Source organism: Taudactylus pleione, unplaced genomic scaffold (assembly GCF_031769625.1).
Source record: "Taudactylus pleione unplaced genomic scaffold, aTauple2 ptg000139l, whole genome shotgun sequence".
NCBI lineage: Eukaryota > Metazoa > Chordata > Amphibia > Anura > Myobatrachidae > Taudactylus > Taudactylus pleione.
In genome coordinates, this window is record NW_028284541.1 from 4,878,703 (window position 1) to 4,902,112 (window position 23,410).

The following is a 23,410-nucleotide window of genomic DNA, read 5'->3' on the forward strand; positions in this document are numbered from 1 at the left end:
CTTAAGATCGAAATGTCGAAGCCGGATAATTGGCTGAGACAGGATCGGTGTAAAATTAGATCGGAGCAACGCCATTTTGCGAATGGCTATGAGACGCCATTTTGCGACTGGCCGCCCAGCGCCATTTTAGTGAAACTCGCCATTATAAGTACATACGGCGCTGCTATTATTTAGCGTCGTGCGATTCCCACGCAATAGAAAGAAGTTAAAGGTCCTCACCATACAAATACAGACAGTCATTAAAACATATAAAATGATTATCCCTGCAAAACACGTACCATGGTGTACTCTACAAAACACAGTCGCACAACGCTAACTAGCGTCTTTTCCCAATACTTACACACTGCACTTACATAAAAGGTTCCCCAGCATTAAAGTGTAATATCCAAGGTTTATGGAGTAATTATTAATGTTGTGTAATAAAGGTTATTTGATATCTAAGGTTTAGTACATGGTAAGCAGACCGTGTTTGGTGTTGTACTGATCCACTGTTTCTCCACAGATTTCCGGTATCATCGGTGAGAAGATCGCAACATGCGTCTGCAAACTATGGACTATAGAGAGTTAAAACATTAAAATGTACTCTGTAATGTTAGCAGCTTAGATTAGCATGCAGCGGGAAAAAGGACACAAAGAGTTGTTAGAGGCTGTTTGTGTCCATTCGAATTGACCTATGAACTATCCTGTAACAGAAGTACCTTTAAGAAGAACCAATGGAATCATGTCAAACTTGTCTATTGTATTGCCTATCCCTGTAAGAGTATATATCTGCGCTCTCTGACCCCAGTCTTGAGTCTGTTGACGGAGGTTTCTAATGCTGATGCTGGTATCTGGGCCCAGAGCGCGTGCGTATATTACAACTGTACCTTGGGTCTGTATGATTTATTTGCGCTAATTGTCTTTAGATCACAGCGTGTAACCATCTGTTTTTATATTGAATAATAACTGTTTGTGCTTTGGAACCACATTCAAAGTCTGAAAGCATTTATTAACTGCGCGACTCATTACGTTAACTAGCAACAATTTTAGAAGGTATAGGCAGGATTTTAGAAGGTATAGATAGGATTGCATAGAGGTTTTAATTAGGTATCCATAGTTGGGGGCTCGTAGTGTTAATCACGCTACCGGTCACTTGGTAACACTCGGTAGCGATCTCTCAGCAAAAGGGTGGAGGCGCCATAGCAGGAGAATGCATTGTGCCTTCAAAATCTGCTACCACTTTGTTGCTGAGAGTCCGCTACCTGTTATTGTGGCTTTAGGAGCGCTGATTGAGAATCCAGGGATGAGGGAGGAAAAAGTTTGTTTTCCTTCATCGATAGTTTTTTTTGTGTTAAAAAGGGGAAGTCGCATTATTGTGTATGCGACCAGTCGCACTATAGCATAAAGGTCAATACGTGTTGTGTAGTAGTCGCATTATTGTGTATGCGACTAGTCGCACAATAGCGTATACGTACTTCCGGTATTGCTGCCACATGTTTTGAACAAAGCCGATTGATAGGCAGTATTGTTGTAAGCATCCTGATCAGTGTTGCCATAGTCTGGGAAAACATGTATATTTCTGCGCAGAAAAAGGGTGTGCAACAGTGAGTATTTGTTGGAAGGGAGAACAGTTCCCTAGTTAAGGGTATCGTAGGACCATTAAGGACTAGGTGCAAGGGTCGACCTAGTAGCTCGGTAGTAGGTTCGGCTCCCAGTGTGATTACAGTATTCAGTGATCAGTTAGGGTTAATTGAGCATTGTAATTGAACCGCATAGTTCTGGCTAAATTGTGATTGTGAACTGGGTAGAGGGTGGACGAAATCACTGAAAAGGATAGGTATTATTGGAATGCCTACATGCTAGCAGTTGAAAAAGGGATTAGGTGCGTGGAAGCAGCCTGGTTATTCTTCCATAGGTTTGTGGGCGCGTCCTGTTAAGATGTCCACAGGTAAGTGAAAGTATCTTGATTGTCTTTCACCAGTTTAAATCTCCATTGAAAAGCTTAGGATTCTCCCAGAATGGGGGCCAAGCAAACGGTAGAGATGTTAGATGATGTGCTGCTGTTGGAAGCGCCGCTTGGATCGGCAAGCCATATTATGCATACTAAGTATGGTGCTTATGCAATTAGGTACTGTGATGTATGATTTAAAAATGATGATGAAGAGTGTTAGACCGTTTCCCAGAATTGGCAGCTTTGATAAGGAGGTATTGAACAATGTCAGAGATAGCATCTGTATGGTGCGCTCTCGAATGAAAAAGGTAAAATATAATGAGTGTTTAAAATTATGGCAGCGTGAGGGGGATGCGTGGCTTAAAGGTATGCACACGACGCAAACTAGCGTTGCGAGCATGTTACCAGAGAGTATACACACGGCGCTAAACTGTGATGCGTGCGTGCCGCACGTGCAGCAAGGTAGCATTGCGGAAGGTATCGCCAGTGGTTCACGCGCATCACCACCACCCTATGCGATGGGGGTGCAGGTACAGTTGTTGAAAAAAACATAAAAATGTAACAAGTAACTTGTACCCTCTCTTAAGTAATCATAAAGAAAATGTTTAAGATGTGGATGATGAGCCTATTGTCATGTCTGCCATTTCCCATGCTGCACATATGTACAGATGGAAGCTAAGTCTCATATAATTGAGTAAATGAGAACAGCAGCAATGTTACCATATGAGTAATGTCCATGGTTAGAAGGTATTAAGTGCTGTTGTAAGTGACCTGTACAGGATCATGAGTGTCCAATCATAAAAAGAATGATTCCACTTCCAGAAAATGGTGGTTAGTTAGTGAAAATTCTATGAACCAGTGCTATCCTGACTAATGTTCTTGCACTGTAGTGAAAAAAAGTGTTAAAGTGTGTAAAAAAGTTGACAAGGGTTAACCCAGATGGATATGATGACTATAGTATAAATGGATATTAGATCCAGTACTTAGCTGATGGATGAAAATGACCGGACCGGTCTCAGTATCAATCAGTCAGTATTCCTCCTAGTCCCGTCCTCTTGTGGAAGGCAGTGTCCGGAATGCCGCTCTATGGTGGCCTTAGGAAGGAAGGCAGCGGTGAAAGGGTAATGCTCAGCCTGAGCTGGTCCGTAGGTAGTGAAGCGTGAAATGCAGTCCTCGCTCTTCCTGGTCACACCGCAAGCAGGACGGGTGAAGCCGATGCAAAGCAGCTCACCCTTGGTATAGGGGACGCAGCGGCTGACGGAATAGCCAGTCAGGCTGGAAAGAGATGGCTCGTGAAAGCCTGAGCAGTCCCTTGATTCGAGGGAAGTAGCGGCTAATTGAAAAGCCGGTCGGGCTGGACAGAGACAGCTCGTGGGGGTCTCAGCAGTCCTGTTGTGTAGTAGACCGTGGGTGGTGAGAATATAGGATATCCTAACGCGTTTCTCTGCCTGTGGTAGTCTGGCAGTTTCCTCAGGAAATACCGACGCAATACCGACGTGACAAAGTTTATCACAGATTGTGTATTGGATGGAGATGTTCCCTTAACAGACGAAATTAACCAAGGTAACATTTCCCGCTTTATAACTCAATTGGGTGTATATTTTCCAGTAGTAGTTAACTGGAGCAAAATTTTCACCATAAAACAAAAAGAGTGAATCTGCAGAGGATTATTGTAACCGAGCTCTGCAGGCTATCACCTAGTACACTGGATTAGAGGATATTAAAGATAGCACTCATCACAGGGGAATGATCGTCACTGTACTTATGGATGGTCTAAAAGAGAACCTAAAGACCCGAGTTCAGACCTCACTACCTGGCTGGAGGGGAGTCACTGTAGACACCCTCATAGAATCCGCTATTGAACACGATAAGAACATCCTTAAAAAGAGAGAGACCCAGAGTGAGAAGCTAATGGCTGTTAGTATTCAAGATCTAGAAGGAATGACTAAAACATCACAGCCAGTAGACACACATGCACCTGCACAGCTACACGTCCTCACCAATCCTGCACCACCTCAAACACAACCCTACCCCACTTATCACACACAGCCACAAAACCCATACTATCCACAACCACCATATCTCCCTCAATATCATGACCCACACCCACCAGCTTTTCCTTCTACTCAACCCACATAGCAATCCTTTCACCCACCCCACTCACGAAGGTGCTTCAACTGCAACCAAGTGGGACATGTAAGTAGGAACTGTAGGGTGAAGAAGATAGGACCCCCTAACCAGGGAGTACCTGGAAATCCCCATAAGGGATATACACAGAGTACAGGAAACCTACAACAGTCACCAGCTGAAATTGTGGCCGTAAATGCTGTATTGGAGAGTCAACGCTAGGGGTCAGGTCATACCTGTAGTCTACAGATAGTCAGGTTAACGGGAAGTACTAGGGAAGAACCGGTGATGATGGTTGATGTAGCTCCTACAAAATATCCTTTTCTTGTAGACACAGGGGTGACCAGGTCAGTGATAAACTCTCCCGCTAACTTACAGGTAACCAGCGAGACGGTAGCAGCAATGGGTGTAACGGGTAAAGTGCAACATTATCCTTTAACAAAATCCACAGAGGTCACTATCAGGCCATTGCATACCAGGCATTCTTTCCTCCTGGCAGCAGCGGCTCCTACTAACCTACTGGGAAGGGATTTGTTATGTAAGATGGGATGTGTCATATATTGTACCCCGATGGTGTATTTCTATATATCCCAGAGAGAGTTGCGCACGACGTGAGGGATATGTTGGATACTCCCCAAAGGATAATGTATCACTCTACTGGTTTAAGTGAAAATTCATCTCAGGTAGATCAAATGCTATCCCAAATTACAGATTCACTTTGGGCCAAGGATGGACAGGACACTGGATTAATGGCAAACGTAAGTCCCGTAGTGGTAAATCTAAAAAGTGGTAGGCAAGCTCCTAAAATTCCCCAGTACCCATTAAAACAGGAGGTAGAATTAGGGGTTTATCCCATAATTGAGCGATTGTTACAGCAGGGAATTTTAGTTCGTACAGCAAGTATAGCCAACAGTCCCATCTTTCCTGTAAAGAGTGGTGGGAAGGGTTATAGGCTGGTACAAGAACTTAGAGGTGTTAATAAGGTGGTAGAGAGCCAATTTCCCGTAGTGCCAAATCCAGCTGTCATTCTTATGCAGATCCCACCCAATGCAACCCATTTCACTGTCATTGACCTCTGTTCTGCTTTCTTCTCTGTACCTCGTCATCCTGACTGTCAGTAGCATTTCGCCTTTACATACAGGGGTGTACAATACACATGGACACGATTGCCCCAGGGTTTTATAGACAGCCCCAGTATCTTCTCCCAGGCCTTACACGACTGTTTACAATCTTTTCAACCTGCCAATGGATCTGTTCTAATACAATATGTGGATGATTTATTGTTATGTTCTGATTCGTTTGTCATGTTTAAATGATACTAAACTTTTGTTGCTACATCTCCTGCAAACAGACACAAGGTTGCTAAGGACAAACTACAGCCATGCCGGTCCAGGGTTAAATATTTGGGACACTGCCTAACTCAGGGGTTATGACATCTCACAAACGACAGAATCCAGGCCATACAGAACATGACACTGCCACAGAACCAACAGCAACTTCATACCTTCTTGGGAATGTGTGGATACTGCAGAATGTGGATCCAAGGTTTTTCTATTTTGGCCTTGCCATTACAGGACTTTGGACCTCATTCAGAGTCGGTGGTTGCGGCCGCACTGTCATACGGGAAAAGTGGCCGGATATGCAAATGATGCACTCGCATGTTGCGTCCCTAAGTTCGGATTGTTAGTTGCCCGACCAAGGGGAGGTAGCGGCCGGAAGATAAAAAATACGCCCCCTTCTCGTACGCATTACATGTCATCTCCGGCCATATAAGGATTAATCGAGACCATCGGGAACCATCGGAACTGGTCGTACAGCGTGAGGTTGACCATACCCTCTCTTAAGCTCTACGATCATGTCAGCGTAAAAACCACCCATGTCACGTGTGCCATGACACTACTTTGTTAATTATGCACTCCCATAAAACGCCATTCGCATAATTTGGCACGCCTGCGTTCGGATCTCCACTCTCCCGTTTTCAAGCACCTTCCCCTGTTACCACCCACAAACGCCTCAATCTGTCACTCAAACTACCGACCTGGCTGTGTACAAGGAGAGAGAAATTTCTGATCGTAGCGGCTAGTTTGCGCACGCGCATTGCAAACTTTACGCATGCTCAGTTTAGCGAACATCGGTGGCGTACGACCATGCGGCCGCAACGACCGACTCTGAATGAGGTCCTTAGTCTCTTCCTCAAAGCCCGATCGTGTCATACACACAGAGGAATCAGAGCAGGCTTTCCTTAATCTTAAGGATAGTCTGACAAGAGCACCTGCATTGGGAATACCTGATTATGAAAAAACTTTTGATTTGTATTGTACGGAAGCCGATGGCTGTGCAGCAGGTGTCCTCACACAAAAACATGGTGATGCCAGTAGGCCCGTAGCATACCACAGTGCACAATTGGACACTGTGGCAAGATCACTCCCAACGTGTTTAAGAAGTGTAGCAGCAACTGCTCCATTGGTCAGTAAGAGTGAGGATGTGGTACTAGGCCATGATATGATTGTCTATACTCCCCATGCTGTATCTGCTTTGCTAAACTGTGCCCAAACCAGACATGTCTCCTCAGCTAGATTCACAAAATGGGAACTAGCCTTAATAGCACATGCAAACATCACCATCAAAAGGTGCAGTATGTTAAATCCAGCTACGTATTTACCATATGTGCAACATGATGCACAAAGGGTGGAGAGAGGTGAGCCGCTGGCAACAGGTGAGTTCTGCAGGTATATTGATGCACATGATTGTATGGAATATCAGAATCAAACCTTTACTGCAAGACCTGACATACGGGATACACCTTTAGAAAATGTAGATGTGACATTTTACACGGATGGGAGTTGTCATAGACAAACTGACACTGGAGAGTTATGTACAGGTTATGCTGTGGTAAATGACGAGGACGTTCTAGAAGCTGAACCGTTAGGGCCACCACACTCGGCCCAAGTGGCGGAACTGGTGGCACTAAAGAGAGCGTGTGAATTAGCGGAAGGTAAATCTGCTAATATCTACACTGACTCTAGGTACGCCTTTGGAGTAGTACACGATTTTGGTGCCTTATGGCATCTGAGAAAATTTATGACAGCAGCAGGCACACCAATTGCACATTCCAAACATATAAAAGGACTACTAACAGCAATCCAATTGCCAAAGGCAGTGGCAGTAATTAAGTGTAAAGCCCATACATGTGAAGATGATTCGGTGTCACTGGGCAACAACAGGGCAGACGAAGCTGCAAATTGGGCAGCAGGGTTAAAAATGAATGTACCAACTGAACAAATCATGACTTTTCAAACAATTGATATGCTGAAATTGAGATGCAAAATTTGTGTTCTATCCAGGAAAAGTCAGTCTGGAGGTCCAAGGGATGTGGGCAAGAGTCCTCTGGACTCTGGAGAGACGGACAAGGTAAGCCAGTGGTCCCCAAGGTATACTACCCAAGCCTGGCTGAGGCAGCGCATGGTCTGACTCATCTGGGAAAGCAAGGTATGTGTAAATTGGTGAGAGCATACTGGTGCGCACCGGATTTTTCTTCTCAAGCGGAAAAGAAAGCAATGTCCTGTCTGACCCGGCTTGAGGAAAAACATTGGGAAAACGATCCCTACCGAACCATCCCACATTCCTTCGACTGACGGACCTTTCCAGGTAATACAAATTGATTTCACCCAATTACCACCCTGCAGGAATCTCAAGTATGTATTAGTGTGCACTGATGTATTTTCCAATTTGGTTGAGGCATACCCAGCTGCCACTAATACTGCTGCGTTCACTGCCAAGAAAATTGTTCAGGAGTTTGTGTGCAGATACGGTATCTCTAAAATTATTGAGAGTGATAAGGGTACTCATTTCACAGGTGATGTTTTTCAAAATATGTGTAAACTGATGGGTATTAATAGTCGACTTCATACCCCCTACCGACCGCAAGCCAGTGCCAAGGTGGAGAGGATGAACGGTACTATTAAAAATAAATTAAGTAAGATCATGGCAGAAACTGGACTAGGATGGCTAGAAGCATTACCGTTGGTCCTACATAGCATAAGGACCACTCCTAGACCCCCTCTAAATCTGTCCTCCTTTGAAATACTGTTGGGTAGACAACCTCATTTGATTATAAGTCCGCAGAAAGATTTGAAAGGTAACAATGAGGTAACTGTAAGATATCTTATAACAATGAGTAAACAGTTAAAACAACAACAGCAGAAACTGAAATTGTTGTCCCATGATATGCCTGAAACAAACTGTCATGATGTTGAACCCGGAGAATATGTTATGATCAGAAATTTCTTGAATTCAGGTTGTTTGACTGATCATTGGGAAGGTCCGTATCAGGTGTTGCTGACAAGTACCACATCTTTGAAGGTGGCCGAGAGAGATACCTTGGTCCATTCCACTCACTGCAAGAAGGTCAACCAACCTGTGGAGAAACAAGGTGGAGACGAGGCAGATAACGTGGACCTGTCGATCGCGAGCTTGTTCCGGGAGGGTTAAAAGGTTGCAGTGAGATATCTGAACTAAAGAAATTTGCAGGTCCTTGCTACGGCAATGGACTGGTCTCATGTGTTCATTTTTGTGTTCTCTTCCAGAGTTTCCATCAGCCTGGTTTGTTTGGGGATCTCTGGTTTCTGTGACGGGGGACGGATAGAGGAGATGGGAGCTAATGACAGTATTGATGGAGTGGAGTCGAGAGGAGGCGTGACAGTATTGATGGAGTGGAGTCGAGAGGAGGCGTGCTATGCCAATCAAGGGAGTGTCTGACCAATCTTAGTACTGTAATTGTTAAGAGATCTGCTATTTTGGATACTCGGAGACAGTGTGAAGGTCTATCGTCTGAGGATTATTGTATGTGTGAGTTCTGTGGGTTCATAGTCAACGAGAGATGCATTCAACAGTGTCAACCTAAGTATAACCAGTATTGGGGTGGGTATCCTTTAGAGGATTATCACACCATGGTGGCAAAATTTTTAACCAAACCGACTGTCAGAAGGGCTCTCATGTGCCCCAAGGACAACATAATGTAGGATTAGTGCCATTCCCATTAAATATCTCTGAAATTTTACAAATTCCAAAAATGGAAGACACTGGATGGAAAATTTCTTAATACCAAACCACCCCATTTTAAACTCCACCAGTACCAGGTAGATAAAACACTTGTTTAAACATCACCAACTCCAATGAACCAGGAAGTTGGGAAGTGACTGGGAATAACCAGACGATGACCTCACAAAGAGCTGACAGTGAGCCTATGAATTATGAACTGTTCCGCAAAATTAGGTCAGGTGGAAGACACGTCCGGTATAAATATACACTGAGTAACACCAAAGAAATGATTGATAGAATATCAGAAGGGTACTGTGCTAAGGTTATACAACCAGAAACATGTATTTGCCAGATGGGAGAACCTGAGATAGGATCATTTGTGAGGGAAATGTGTTTGATGATCATGATGCATACTATTCTTATGTTCTCCCCGATGATGTATATTTTATATGTGGAAGGAAAGCGTATAAGTGGCTCACTCCGAGTTCCGAAGGTTTGTGTTACCTGGAAAGAGTAGTTCCAGAGGTTATGACCCTCACACATGGTGAAATGCTTGGTATTCATAAAAACACACCATCACCATATCTTCACACACAGTATGAACACAGAGACAAAACAAATATGATACCTGGTGACGTGCATAAAGCCACTCAGTTAAGTAGTGAGACAACTGGCTTTCAAGTTTTGGTAGCACTGGATCCCACCAGGATCGCTCAAGGTACACTAAATTACAGATATATCCAAGATCTTGCTAAATTAATAGATAATATCACCGAGATGTATGATGACACATTCAGGTATACAGGTAGGGAATTGCAAGAGTAGAAGAAAGAACTCGTGCAACAAAGACTAGTGTTAAATTATTTAACAGCTGTCACTGGAGGGTATTGCATAACTTTGGCCACCCAATTTGGTGTAAAATGTTGCACTTACATTACAAACAATACCAGCAATCCCAAGGAGGTGATAGACTAGAAGATGGATGAAATTCTGCAGCTGAAATGGGAATTTTGAAAGAACCATCATGCTTCAGTGGCTGAAGTAGAGGAGAAGGTAGAAGAATGGGTTTCATGGTTGAACAAAGTGAAATGGTTCTCAGGTCTAGGAAAGTGGGTCCAGGAAATGATTGCGAGCATAGGTAAACTCCTGATCCTCATACTGGTTGTCATCATAGTAATTGGCATATGTGTCAGGTGTGTTCCTACTGTGTTCAAATGTGGAAAATGTAAAGAAAAGGTGAATCAAATGAATGAAATTATGATGGTGGTCAGTAGTAACAATATGAATACTGAGGTAAATGTAGGACTGCATTACAACCCTGAACTAGAAGCTACCATCGTATAATGTATAAGATTTAGACATGCATGAAATGTGTTATTAAAATTTTATTTTTAAGTAATGTAAGTCCCTATTCCCCCTCAAGAATTCCTTTATAGGATTGGTGCATCCCCCCATCTTTCCCATGATCTCCCAAGATCTGCGGTGTGCGTATAGGAGTAGTTTTATGTCCCCTCCTAGAGACACATTGATGGATTAAGAACCACCTTGTGCCATCCCATAATATAACATTAAATAATATGTCATAATGTAAGCCTAAATTAATTTTCAGATCAGACTATGATAGCATGTTGTTTGCTATAAAAGGGTGGACTGTCGAAGCCGGATAATTGGCTGAGACAGGATCGGTGTAAAATTAGATCGGGGCGACGTTATTTTGCGAATGGCAATGAGACGCCATTTTGCGACTGGCCGCCCAGCGCCATTTTAGTGAAACTCGCCATTATAAGTACATACGGCGCTGCTATTATTTAGCGTCGTACGATTCCCACGCAATAGAAAGAAGTTAATGGTCCTCACCATACAAATACAGACAGTCATTAAAACATATAAAATGATTATCCCTGCAAAACACGTACCATGGTGTACTCTACAAAACACAGTCGCACAACGCTAACTAGCATCTTTTTCCAATTCCCCAATACTTACACACTGCACACTTACATAAAAGGTTCCCCAGCATTAAAGTGTAATATCCAAGGTTTATGGAGTAATTATTAATGTTGTGTAATAAAGGTTATTTGATATCTAAGGTTTAGTACATGGTAAGCAGACCGTGTTTGGTGTTGTACTGATCCACTGTTTCTCCACAGATTTCCGGTATCATCGGTGAGAAGATCGCAACATGCGTCTGCAAACTATGGACTATAGAGAGTTAAAACATTAAAATGTACTCTGTAATGTTAGCAGCTTAGATTAGCATGCAGCGGGAAAAAGGACACAAAGAGTTGTTAGAGGCTGTTTGTGTCCATTCGAATTGACCTATGAACTATCCTGTAACAGAAGTACCTTTAAGAAGAACCAATGGAATCATGTCAAACTTGTCTATTGTATTGCCTATCCCTGTAAGAGTATATATGTGCGCTCTCTGACCCCAGTCTTGAGTCTTCTTGCTGTGCTGTTGACGGAGGTTTCTAATGCTGATGCCGGTATCTTGGCCCAGAGCGCGTATGTATATAACAACTGTACCTTGGGTCTGTATGCTTTATTTGCACTAACTGTCTTTAGATCACAGCGTGTAACCATCTGTTTTTATATTGAATAATAACTGTTTGTGCTTTGGAACCACATTCAAAGTCTGAAAGCATTTATTAACTGTGCGACTCATTACGCTAAATAGCAACAATTTTAGAAGGTATAGGCAGGATTTTAGAAGGTATAGACAGGATTGCATATAGGTTTTAATTAGGTATCCATAGAAGATTCAAGAGATAGGATTGGGATATGTATGGTGCAATAGTATACTTGATGCAGCAGTATACTTCACTTTGATATGTGGGAGAGAGTTACCATATTCCTCATATGCTATGTCCACTATTGGTTATATTTTGTATTTTATTGATCTCAGTATCTATGGAGTCTTATATATCTTTGTTGACCGCTATTGCGGATTGTAATGTACTTTGAATATTTATGTGCAACATAATTTTCTACATTATGTAAGATACTATTGTTATTAACCTGTATGTGTAATGTTTATGGTATTATATTAACAGCTATGTAGTCACCACTTTTTGATATATAGGATTGTCCACGGTTGCCATGGCTCTGGTGGGCTGAGTCGACGCCGGAGCCCGTCTCCTCCCTCCGTTGCCTGTGTTGTTGTGGTAGCGGCGGCTGATTGATTAGGTCACTGGTGTGCGCCTCCCTCCTCGGACGCCGAAACGATTGGACTACACGTGGTGTGGTATGTGTATAAAGTACTGTTGTATTTGTATGTGATTCACCTTGAAAAAGGAGCAATTAAGGACTCCGAAAAGTTGGTGCATTACCTGCGTGTTTTGCGGATTTCTCGCCTGAGTGCCGCCGCTCCAGACGTATATTGTGGGCTTCCAAGTGGCAGTCCTAACGGTGGGCACCGGGTAATATTGAATACTTGCTTATTGGAGTGCCGCCCTACAGGGACAGTAATATATATATATATATATATATATATAAGTGTCCAGGGTGTGCTGTCATGTAACAAGACAGACCACAGCGTGTCACTCCAGGATTTAGAAAATGAAACTGTTTAATCAACGTTTCAAGGCTCTACCGGCCCCGTCGTCAGGAATACAAACACAGGGTTGTTTTGTTGCTGTGTTTGTATTCCTGACGACGGGGCCGGTAGAGCCTTGAAACGTTGATTAAACAGTTTCATTTTCTAAATCCTGGAGTGACGCGCTGTGGTCTGTCTTGTTACATGACAGCACACCCTGGACACTTATACCTTTTTTGTGCGAGCACCCAGGTTACATATCTCTTTTTGAAGAATATTGAGTGCCGAACCATACCCCATTATATATATATATATATATATATATATATATATATATATATATAGTGATAACTTGAGGGTAATTAGCTCGGTGTCAGTGGTGCAGTCATTAGATGCAGAACTAGAGTCCACACATGGCATTCCAGTAAAATAAATGAAAATGGTGCTTTTACTTCCAGCATGCAGACCAGGGAGCAGAAATAGAAAATAATAAACAACCTAGCCACTATTTAGGGCCCCTTAAAACGTGGGAGGCACATATAGAAACCGTTGTAATTCCTACACCGTTCACCTGATTTGGATGTAATTACCCTCAAATTAAATCTGAAAGTCCCCAGTTAAAGCACATCTTATTTGTTTCATTTCAAAGCCATTGTGGTGTTGAATAGAGGCCAAAATATGAAAATTATGTCAATGTCCCAATATTTATGCACCTGACTGTAGGCCCTGGCTTCAGCCTGCAGCTTCACTGCTTTATTGTCACACAGTCTGAGCGTTTGGGGTCCCCCCTGCCTCCTTTAGATACATGCTTGATAAGCTTCACTGGGCTCTCTGGCTGCCACAGTCCCACATAGACTGTCTCCAACAGCAGCCTGACTGGTCTGCCTCCTCATCAGCCCACTCCTGAGCTCTCTCCACAAGGCAGCACTTACACATCTTCCCAGAATCCTTCTCTTCTCTGTGTGGGCGGATATCTCCTGCTCACCAGTGCCATCTCTGGTGATACTGCCTATTATATATATATATATATACACACACACACTCACACACACATACATACACACTGATGTGCCAAAAGTTGTGGGATAACAGTATGTAAAGGTTAATACCCAAGACCTGCATCAGATGTAATCTGACATCTCGTGTTGCAGTTTGAACACCGGCTAGGCTGCTCATGGCGAGGCGACGTGAATTATCGGGAGTTTGAACGGGCATGATAGTGGGTGCCCGACGCAAGGGGCATTCCATTTCCGAAGTTGTGCAGACATTTAACATTTCTCGATCTACAGTGTCACATGTGTACCCGGAATACCTCATGGAAGGCATTACCACCCACCGTGGACAACGCAGTGGTCGACTATGGGTGCTTAACGATCGTGACCAGCAACAACATATATACTGCGCTATATAAGTAGCTATTAATAATAATTCTTAGAAATTGTTGCAACTTACGTTGTATAAGTTCCTCATTATTTTTCTTATTTTGTGATACTTGTTCATTCTGAAATGCTAAAAAAAAGTATTTACATACATAATAATATACACACACACACACACACACACCTCAAATACTCAAAAGTTAAGCAAAGGGTAAAGGTTTGAGATAACCTGCATACCTAGTTCAAAGAGAAGCTTGTTGAAATTGTTAAAATCTGCTTCATTCATTTTCTACTGCAATTTAAAGAAAATTAAACCTTAAAATTATAAAAGCGGTCAGAAATTTACATGAAAATTTGCAATTGTGTAACTGGAGAATGAAATAGCAGCAACTGCACATGCACATTTAAAAGTGTGTCCATCTTGAAACTGCAACAAAGAACCTCTAGAGATTAATGCCTGCCATAACAGTTAGTATCAACATTTACCTTGTTCATGGTAACTCATGCATTAAATAACAGAAATTCTTGATTCATCCAAGAATTGTCCATGTTGTGGACAAGTCCCTTAGCAATGTGCTTAAAGGAAAATCTTACAGTTTACCCATTGATGTGGGATGGGGGAAGAGGGATTTGAGAATCACCGCACAGATCCACATATGTCTGTTGGAATGTATAAGAGGTATATATAATAAGCTATATCCACCTAAGCTGTATTATGTGGTAATGAAATACCACTGTGGCTGGTGGTGGTGGTGCTACTCAGAGTAAATGCAAGTAGACAAAAAAGGAAGGGTATATCAGTTCTGTGAGAACTTCAACCCAAAGACTCTATAGGAGTGCACTCTCATAGCTAAATGTCAATCAAAATATCTTAAAACATAACCTTTATTAATTTTTGCAAGGAAAAAAGATTAAAATGGACTTGCACAGATCATTATCTCGGTAGTGGTTACCCAGATGAGGGAAAGGCGAGATATGAAAATATAACAATAAACAATACAACATTAAACATGTATGATAATCATAAAAACACCAGGTCAGAATGTTGCTGAGAATATTCAATAGATACGTGGAGTGACAACCTAGAGTATCAACACCCAGCAAGATAAAGGTTAAGACAGTGAATAATGAAGAGAGGAGTAAGGGGATGTAAGATACTGCAGCTAGGCTCTGCTGCTCCCTATCAAACAAAGGAGTGGAGGAGAGGGAGTGAGAGATCTGCTAGTGCTGTAACCCCTGGAAGTAGCAGTCAACAGTGGTCAACGTCATCAACCCTAACTTCTACTATCGGTTGTCTTGCTAAATTGCATCGGACAACCAATGAGAAAATCAATAGGTTGGTATGAAAAACCACTGGGAATGTAAAGAAAGGATGCTGGTACAAGTACCTAAATCACTGTGAATACGGTATGAGATCACCTTAAAAGAGGATGATTATACAATGGGTATACATATCAATTATATTCTAGAATCCTCACAAAGGTACAGGTAATCGATGTTCAAACATCGTCATGTGATGATAATTAGGATTTAGAGAAAGATATAGATAAGTGGGGATAACCAATTTGCACATAGGCTATTGCAAAAAGTAATAAAGATTATGTTTTAAGATATTTTGATTGACATTTAGCTATGAGAGTGCACTCTTGTAAAGTCTTTGGGTTGAAGTTCTCACAGAACTAATATATCCTTCCCTTTTTGTCAGTTTACCCATTGAACCAAAATAATGGGTCTAAAATCTATTCTTGAGAAGGACATCCAAACCTATACACCTCACAGCACTTCGTGTTTTATAGAATAGAATCTTTTGTACCAACTATTTCAAGCTAATGTGAATAACAACATTTCTTAACACAAGATAAAACATCTTGTGTCAAGATTATGTCATCTTTTTTGGGAAGGTCAAGGATTATTTAAAGATTTGTGTAACTAAACATGCCCCAAATTGTTTAAAAAAGCGGAGTTATATCTTGAGCTATCCTTATATGTTTTGACCAGGCCAGACAAAAATGTAATAAGAAGCCTAGAAACATCCTGTTCATTGGTAAGGTACTACTTCCAAGATTGTTGTCCATAGTCTGGATACTCAAATAACTTAAAAACCTAGATGGGTTATAGGTACACGGAGGAACAAATTAGGACAAAAATCCTTTAACATGGGACAGCTCAAATTGGGTCTGTCCCCTACGATCAAGACAGTTGGGATTTTTGTATATATTTCCAGTTCTCTTGTATACAACTCAGTAGGTATCCCGGAATGTGGATCTGTTTGAAATTAATATAAACTACAGATAAGTAGTGGAAGAGGTCATTTTGCAGAGGTGCAAACATCTGCCGATAATGTTTTCCAACACCGCTTTTGCTTCACCATTCTGCATAATGCCTCCTATTTTCCCATTTAGATATTACATAAATTCTAGAATGAACAGAGTTGGGATGACAACAATCAGTTCATAATGCTGTGTGGTGTGGTGGGGAGAGGAACACTAAAGTCCAAATTCCTCTGTTAATTTTTGCCTACGCAATCTCTAGTACAGATGTGTCCTTGCTCATCCACCCTCAATATGCCATGCAACACAATATGCCTGGCGTGAGTGAGCAGTCAGGTCCTGTGCAACTCTGATAGTGCCAGGCATCTTTTTTTGCCAAAAAATGTGTCCAAGTCTCTATGCGATGCAACTAGAACCCGCCAGGAAACTGTACTAATTAATTTGCTATGTGACACTCGTGCCTCTCTGTGCAATGTTTCAGTGTGCGACAGACTGTAAACAGAACTTATCGAGGAAAAAAGCTGTGGCCGCTTCATTATAGAATTGTGACTATGGGACTCCATACACTAGTGACGGAATGTCACAATGCTGCGATCCACAGATGCCGGATCAGAGGATCGTCGAAATTCAATATGTTAGATTTCACTGATTTGCCGATCATGATTAAAATATGCAAATCGGTGAAATTTAACATGTATCATTTCACCGATCCTCCGACATATTGGGAAACATTGACAACATTTCCGACTGGCGGATCGGTGTTTCCGATCGCAGGATCGGACACTATGTCAGTAGGTAAACATAACAAATTGGAAGATGCTCAAATCAATTTGGCAATACTCTTCAGATGCATGAAAGGGAGGGGTCATAATAAACAAAAAAAACAGAAAGGGGGGTATCCCCCAAATGTCCCCCAGCACACTAAATTGTACCTGTAACAATACTTGAAAACTATATGTTAATAGAAATTCAGAGATATGTATATTATAAACGTTGGGAAGGATTATGGGGGGGCTTTAGACATTTTCGGAAAAAAAAGATGCAAAAAAGACACCTAGCAGAGTCTCACGGAACCAGGTGCGCTAAGAGGAGCAGTTTGACGTGACTGCCGTAAAGACAAGTGAGGACACATCTGTATGTGCATTGGTGTTTTATATTGTATAATGTCCTTCTTTACTGTCTTGAATATCTTACCTTAATATCTTGTGCACTGGGAAAAAAGTCTGGATCAGGAATCTCTTTACACTGTCCCACTCTCAGTATATACAGTATATATACCTATAGAATGTAGAAAAAGATCAGCATTACTTAGGGAATCAACAATGTAATATATGAGTAATAAATCAGAAACATTTATTGGTGTAATATAGACAGGGCCGCACATAAGAATTATGGGCAATTTTGTGACAATTTTGATCCTTCCTCCCGCCGTTCTACTTAAAAGAGAACTTTGAAAATCTCACATCCTAATTGTTAATTGTACATTGACATTTTTTTAAAATGTGGTAATTAAAGCTTATTAGGTTTACTTGCAGGCCCCCCCTATGCTTTATAAACCAAGACAACTTCTATGAATCTCTTCTTGTGTCCCCTCCCACCCAAAACAAATTTATCACTTTAATGTTATGTAGGGTGAAATGACTTGCATGCAAATTATGTAGTCCAGTTACTCCTCTGCAAACTGTGACAGTGTCGCGGTCTTGAAGCATTTTTAGAAGGTGTCTGTGACCAAAAAGCTGCAGTGTGCCAGGTGCATGATGGTATAACTAAGTAGTTCAACTTCAGTACTACAACAGGGTTGTGGGTGCCGCTGGAGCCCCCATGGTCCGGCCCCTGGAGCATGATCAGCCTAATGGTTGCAGGAGGCACTCGTGAGAGGGTGCCCAAGTCATTCACCCCGCCACCACCCCACCCAATCTTGCTCTACACCCAGTGTCAACTGGACCCGAAGCAGGTGCCTAGACTGCCTAATGAGTGACTCTTAATATGGAAATAGCGAGTGCCTAAAAGAGGAACTCTCCCACAGGTGGTGGGAGGGATTCAGTGAGCAAAAGGTACATAGAAAATCAGATCAGTAACAGTATCATTGGGGGTAGACATTCCAAACAGAAGAGGACAAATGCCTGTAAATTATCATCTAAATTAGCTGGTACAGGTTCAGTCTCTCATATCCAAAATGCTTGGGACCAGGGGTATTTTGGATAATGGAATATTCCGTATTTTGGATTAATTGCATATCATAATGAGATATCTTGGGAATGTGACCCAAATATAAACACAGAATGCATTTATGTGTTATATACACCTTATACACAGAGCCTGCAGGTAATTTTATATCATATTTTCATTAATTTTGGGGCTCAAGCAAAGTTTGTGTACATACATGAAATTCATTTATGTTTCATATACACCTTATACACTCAGCCTGAAGGTAATTTTATACAATATTTTTAATAATTTGTGCCTTAGACAAAGTTTGTGTACATGGAACCATCAAAAATCAAAGGTTTCATTATCTCAGTCATGCCAAAATAATTCCGTATTTCGGAATATTCCGTATTTCAGAATATTTGGATATGGGAGACTCAACCTGTAATGGGGTTTATTATCATAACACTTCTACAGATAAATGGCCCTAAACGTAATTCCCTTTAAATATGTTTACTATATATTTTGATTTTAGCGCAACTTAACACACGTTACAGAAGGGCGAGACATACCAATTTTCTTATCAGGGAGGAGAGTTTGAAAAATGTAATTGCCAATAATACATTGCAGTCCGGATTCCAGGCATGTTTCTCAAAGAATGTGTTAATTTTTCTAGCTCACAATTGAGACATATTTGGAGTCAAACTATGTGCAGGCAAATTCCTTCTAAGGAAATAAACCTCAAAACCAAACTTTTCATAACGGATATTTGGAGAGACATTTGTACCTAGTGGAAACAGCCACATGAAATGTGTAATCAGTAGATACCAGCCCCGTAAGTAAGCAAATGTATCTTCAAAAGCAATCCATAAGATTTAATCATGTTTCCTAAGCATGTGTGGAAATCATAGAGTTTAGTGGACCCATTATAAAAATAATGAAATGTCTTGTGATGCACCTCTCATCTTAAAAAAGGTCTTTCGGGGGTGTCCCTTCATCGTACTAGATAATACATTACAATAGGTTGTCAATCTGCAGGTTTGGGCCAAATTGACTATAGCCAGAACATAGATGCCCGAGTATTTCTGTTTTCACAAATGGATGGCACTGGTGAATGACACAACTGGCAATGAGCAATATATCTACGCAAGTAGCAAATCTAAGCCCAAATATTTCAAATTTTGTCTTGCAGTTCAACTTTCTCAATCTCTATCTGAAGCTGTGTAGGATGTCTCTATCTAGCTACTTTATCCTTGACAGGGCTGCTTCTCCTTTCCCTTTTTTGGGTTTGTTTTACCTCCCTCCTTGATGGGACTCAGAAGGCTATGGGCACAGGTTTTTGTAAATCAACTTCTGTACTGTATCCTGGATTCTACGTTGGTTTTTGAACTGGATGTCTACAAAGACTGTAACCTACTCTGTGACCTTCAGTAGCATTTGGTTTATCTTATCCACTGTATCCTCTTTAGTACCCAAGGGTGATATTTTGTTACTAAACCGGTTTTGTTTTCTTAAAATTCAATAAAAAAATTCTAATAATAAAAAAAAAAAAATTAGATTTTACAAACCTTCAGTTCTTGGAGCCCAGCTATTGGTTATAGTGTTCCTGCTAGAAAGAAGGGGGGGAAGGGTGCAGAATCGCAGGAGGGCATCTTCCCGAAAAGGGGCGTGTTGATCAGGGAAGGGGTGTGTCCTTGTAACACGCTCCCAACTCGTTACACTTGGGGCCTTGCCCAGAACTTACAGAGGTGCTGGGCTTCCCCCAAGCTCTCCCCTCACGGTGAATAGCCACCGGCATCTATTAACCGGGCAGTAATCGGTCACTGCAACTTTTCCCACCCGCAGGACAGTACGGCCCGCGGGTGGGGAATGCACAAGGCAGGCTGTTTTAGCGGGGCGCCGCTAAAAGGGCAGGGTGATTTTGTCCTTTTAAAATTCGGCAGGGCGCTGCTAGACTTTCCCCAGGAAGAATTACGACAATTTGCTTTTACCATTTCTGTTTTCATTCTTCTTTTATTTGTAATGTTTTGCATTTATTTTTTGTATGCAATTTTTATTCAATACTAGTGGTGCATTTTTGTCATATTACACTCCACTAAGCATTCTCTCTCAGGGGTAAATATATATATTAGTGTAAGTGGCACAAATAGCTGAAATAACTGTGCACAACTAAAATTAGATACAAAATAAGTACATGAAAAACGTGAAAATTGGTCGAACACCCCTAGAGAGAGAGATGGTGAGAGGAGGGAAGGGGGTTTTAGTGTGTGTGTCAAATTTGACCTTTTTTGGGGGGAGGGGGACACACATAACTCTAACTTGCCTCCGGGCGACTGAGATGAACTTACGCCCCTGCCCTAAATAGACCCCTTAACATTCTCACCGACTGAACAAAGATATTACCACATCAGGTGCATTACAAACATAATTAAAATCACCCTAAACACGAGCTATAATACAGTATATGCATGCCTGTCATACAAGCGTTACATGCCAGACGCCTAGAGCTTCCCATACACTGCCCTCGGTCCACCAATGATATTACAGAGCTGTGTCACAGGCTGGGGAGGCGGGATGGCTCGGTAGTCGGTACATACCGCTCATGTAACACGCAGTACACTTATGAGAGACTCGAAGTGCGCTCAGGAAAAAGGCGGGAAACCTGGGCTTGAAACTGTCCCGAGAGAGAATGACTGCCGACAGCGTGCGCCCACTATGCAAATGGCGCCGGTCAGGTGAGGGGCGTGACCACGGGCGTCTGAGTGACAGCCCATCCATAGCTCGTATATGTAATAATCTCACGCTGTGCAGACTGGCCACACCCACTCTCCAGTCTCCACTCCTTTGGAAAGGGATGGAAAGGAAACCTTGTCTGCAGTTGCTATGATTAATCATATGCTACAAATATGTCTACTTTTTATTATCTTATAATCATTTACCAAACTTTGCATACTAGCAGTTCCTAATAAAGTGCAATTCTTTTCATGTGCTCCAACATTTATTTTTTGTTTCATGTGAGCAATACAAAAGCGTTGTAAAATAAATTAAAGCTGTACTGCCACCTAGTGAAAAAGCTTTTACTATAATTATCTACTCTTCTACCCCCAGCTGGATCCCCTAAATGCAGCCATTTTGCCTGGAGCTCCTCTAGCTCTATTCCTTTCACACACAGCCCTGGCTAAATACCAAAGGGGAGCGAGAGGCTCCGAGGACCAATCGGAAGGCGCAATCAGGAGATTAGTAACACTTGAATGACAGGTGGTAGGGGATGCAGTCAAGAAGCCGGTGGTCGAAATGCCGACAGCCGGCTCCCCGATTGTCAAATCCCGGCAGGGGACTTATGACAGGCGCCGACTTCGCTTTATGTAAAAAGTTGCTCCATCGAACATTGCACCAGCCCTATGGAGGCGCATGATGTGCGCCTGGACATGGGCGATAAAGTCAGTGCAAATACAGAAAAAGTTGCAGTCGCTGAACACGACGACCGTGACACACCCGTGTCTGGCTAGCCCACCCTCCTGTTACCACCCAGAAGTGCAAAATTCCCCCTCCTTGTGTTCAAATTCACACTGCAACCTCTGACGAAAACCATTGGGGCGCATGAGCAATGAAAACATCGGTCACTTGCATCCAAACATCAACACTGCATCCACCTCTGAATCAAACCCAGAGTCACACAGAGACGCAAATAGACAAAGACTGGGGTGTACACTATAGTGTTCCCCTTGTGGTTCTCTCACCTTACAAGCTGGGCAGTTATAGAGATATTCATCCACCATCAATGGTTTCACTGATGGTCGATGGCTTTGGCATTGATGGCAGAGACCTGATGGTTTTCTGCCATTGATGGCACCATCGATGGTTAACACACCAATGGTCATCCCAGGGGTAGTTGTTAATATCTGGGCCCTGCAGTAGTAACTCAACTTCCTTCTCTAACCCATGGTGCTTGCAGAAGTACACATTGGGGCTGATTCAGAGATGTACACGAACCCAATGGGTGTCTTTTGTCCTCAGGCTCCTCCTCTGGCATTAGTATATTTTCCCATCACTTTTGCATCCAAAGACGCAGCAACAATACAAATAGAGGCCCTGATTCAGAGCCGGACGCTCTGACAGAGCGCTCGCTCTGAATCAGGGCAGTCCTTTTTAATTTTTAGAGCGGCCCCCTGGCCGCTCTTATAGCTGTGGGTGACCACCCACAGCTATAGCGAGCGGCCAGGAAGATGGTCGCGATGGTCTTGACCATCGGGCTTGCGACGAGACCCTTGTGGTAGGGTGTCGTTGCCGCAAGCCCTGGAGTGCTTTCGGCTCTATCAGAGCCGAAGGCACTCCCATTGACATCACTTGTGATGTCAGTGGGGCCGGCCCCAGACGGTAGGCGTTCCCATTGGAACGCCTCCGCCTGGGCAGCCACGCCTCCGGCACGCCCACCAAAGGGGGTGTGCTGTCACTCACCATTCACAGCACGCCCCCTTTGGTACGAGACCGGGAGTGACGGCTTGCGCGACCAGTGCTGCTGCACGGAGCGCAGTGCCCACAGAGCACCGCCTGGTTAGTGCTGCATTTACCTGAGCAGTCGGTCACGCCCCTTCAGTGCGACGTCATGTACGCTACTTCATGATACCACATGCTCAGTGGGCGGGACCAGCACAGAGTGCATCCGTGCCCTATTACGGCCATGACACAACCTATCTTGCAAAATACGTAAAAGTAGAAAAATTGCATAATTGCATAATTTTGTGAGGAACATAGACATACATTTGGAATACTCATTATTTATGGCTGACCGTGTGACCAGCTGTAGCACAGTGGCGGATCCAGGGGGGGGGGTGGTTAGGGCGATCGCCCCCCCCGTACACATAGCCCCAATTCCCGAAAGCCCCGCCCAGTAAGCTAGGCAGTCAGTCAGCTCACCTGGTGCTGATACCTGTCAGCAGTGCAGCGGCGCGGCGCAGCACCAGCGCGATTTGAGTGACAG

At 42.8% G+C, this 23,410-nt stretch overlaps 1 protein-coding gene across 1 annotated transcript in view; it reads right to left on the reverse strand.

The window, feature by feature from the left end:
- Positions 1-20,960, reverse strand: part of CUNH14orf39 (chromosome unknown C14orf39 homolog) — a 213,958-nt gene extending 192,998 nt beyond the window's left edge. Inside the window, exons 1-4 of the mRNA XM_088473763.1 lie at positions 20,920-20,960; positions 17,476-17,559; positions 14,249-14,300; positions 14,085-14,141 (exon numbers count right to left, since the gene is read on the reverse strand). Coding sequence (XP_088329889.1) covers positions 14,085-14,141; positions 14,249-14,297 — 106 coding nt within the window. The 5' untranslated portion in view covers positions 14,298-14,300; positions 17,476-17,559; positions 20,920-20,960. The remainder of the gene's footprint in view (positions 1-14,084; positions 14,142-14,248; positions 14,301-17,475; positions 17,560-20,919) is intronic.
- Between the last annotated feature and the right edge of the window lie 2,450 nt (positions 20,961-23,410).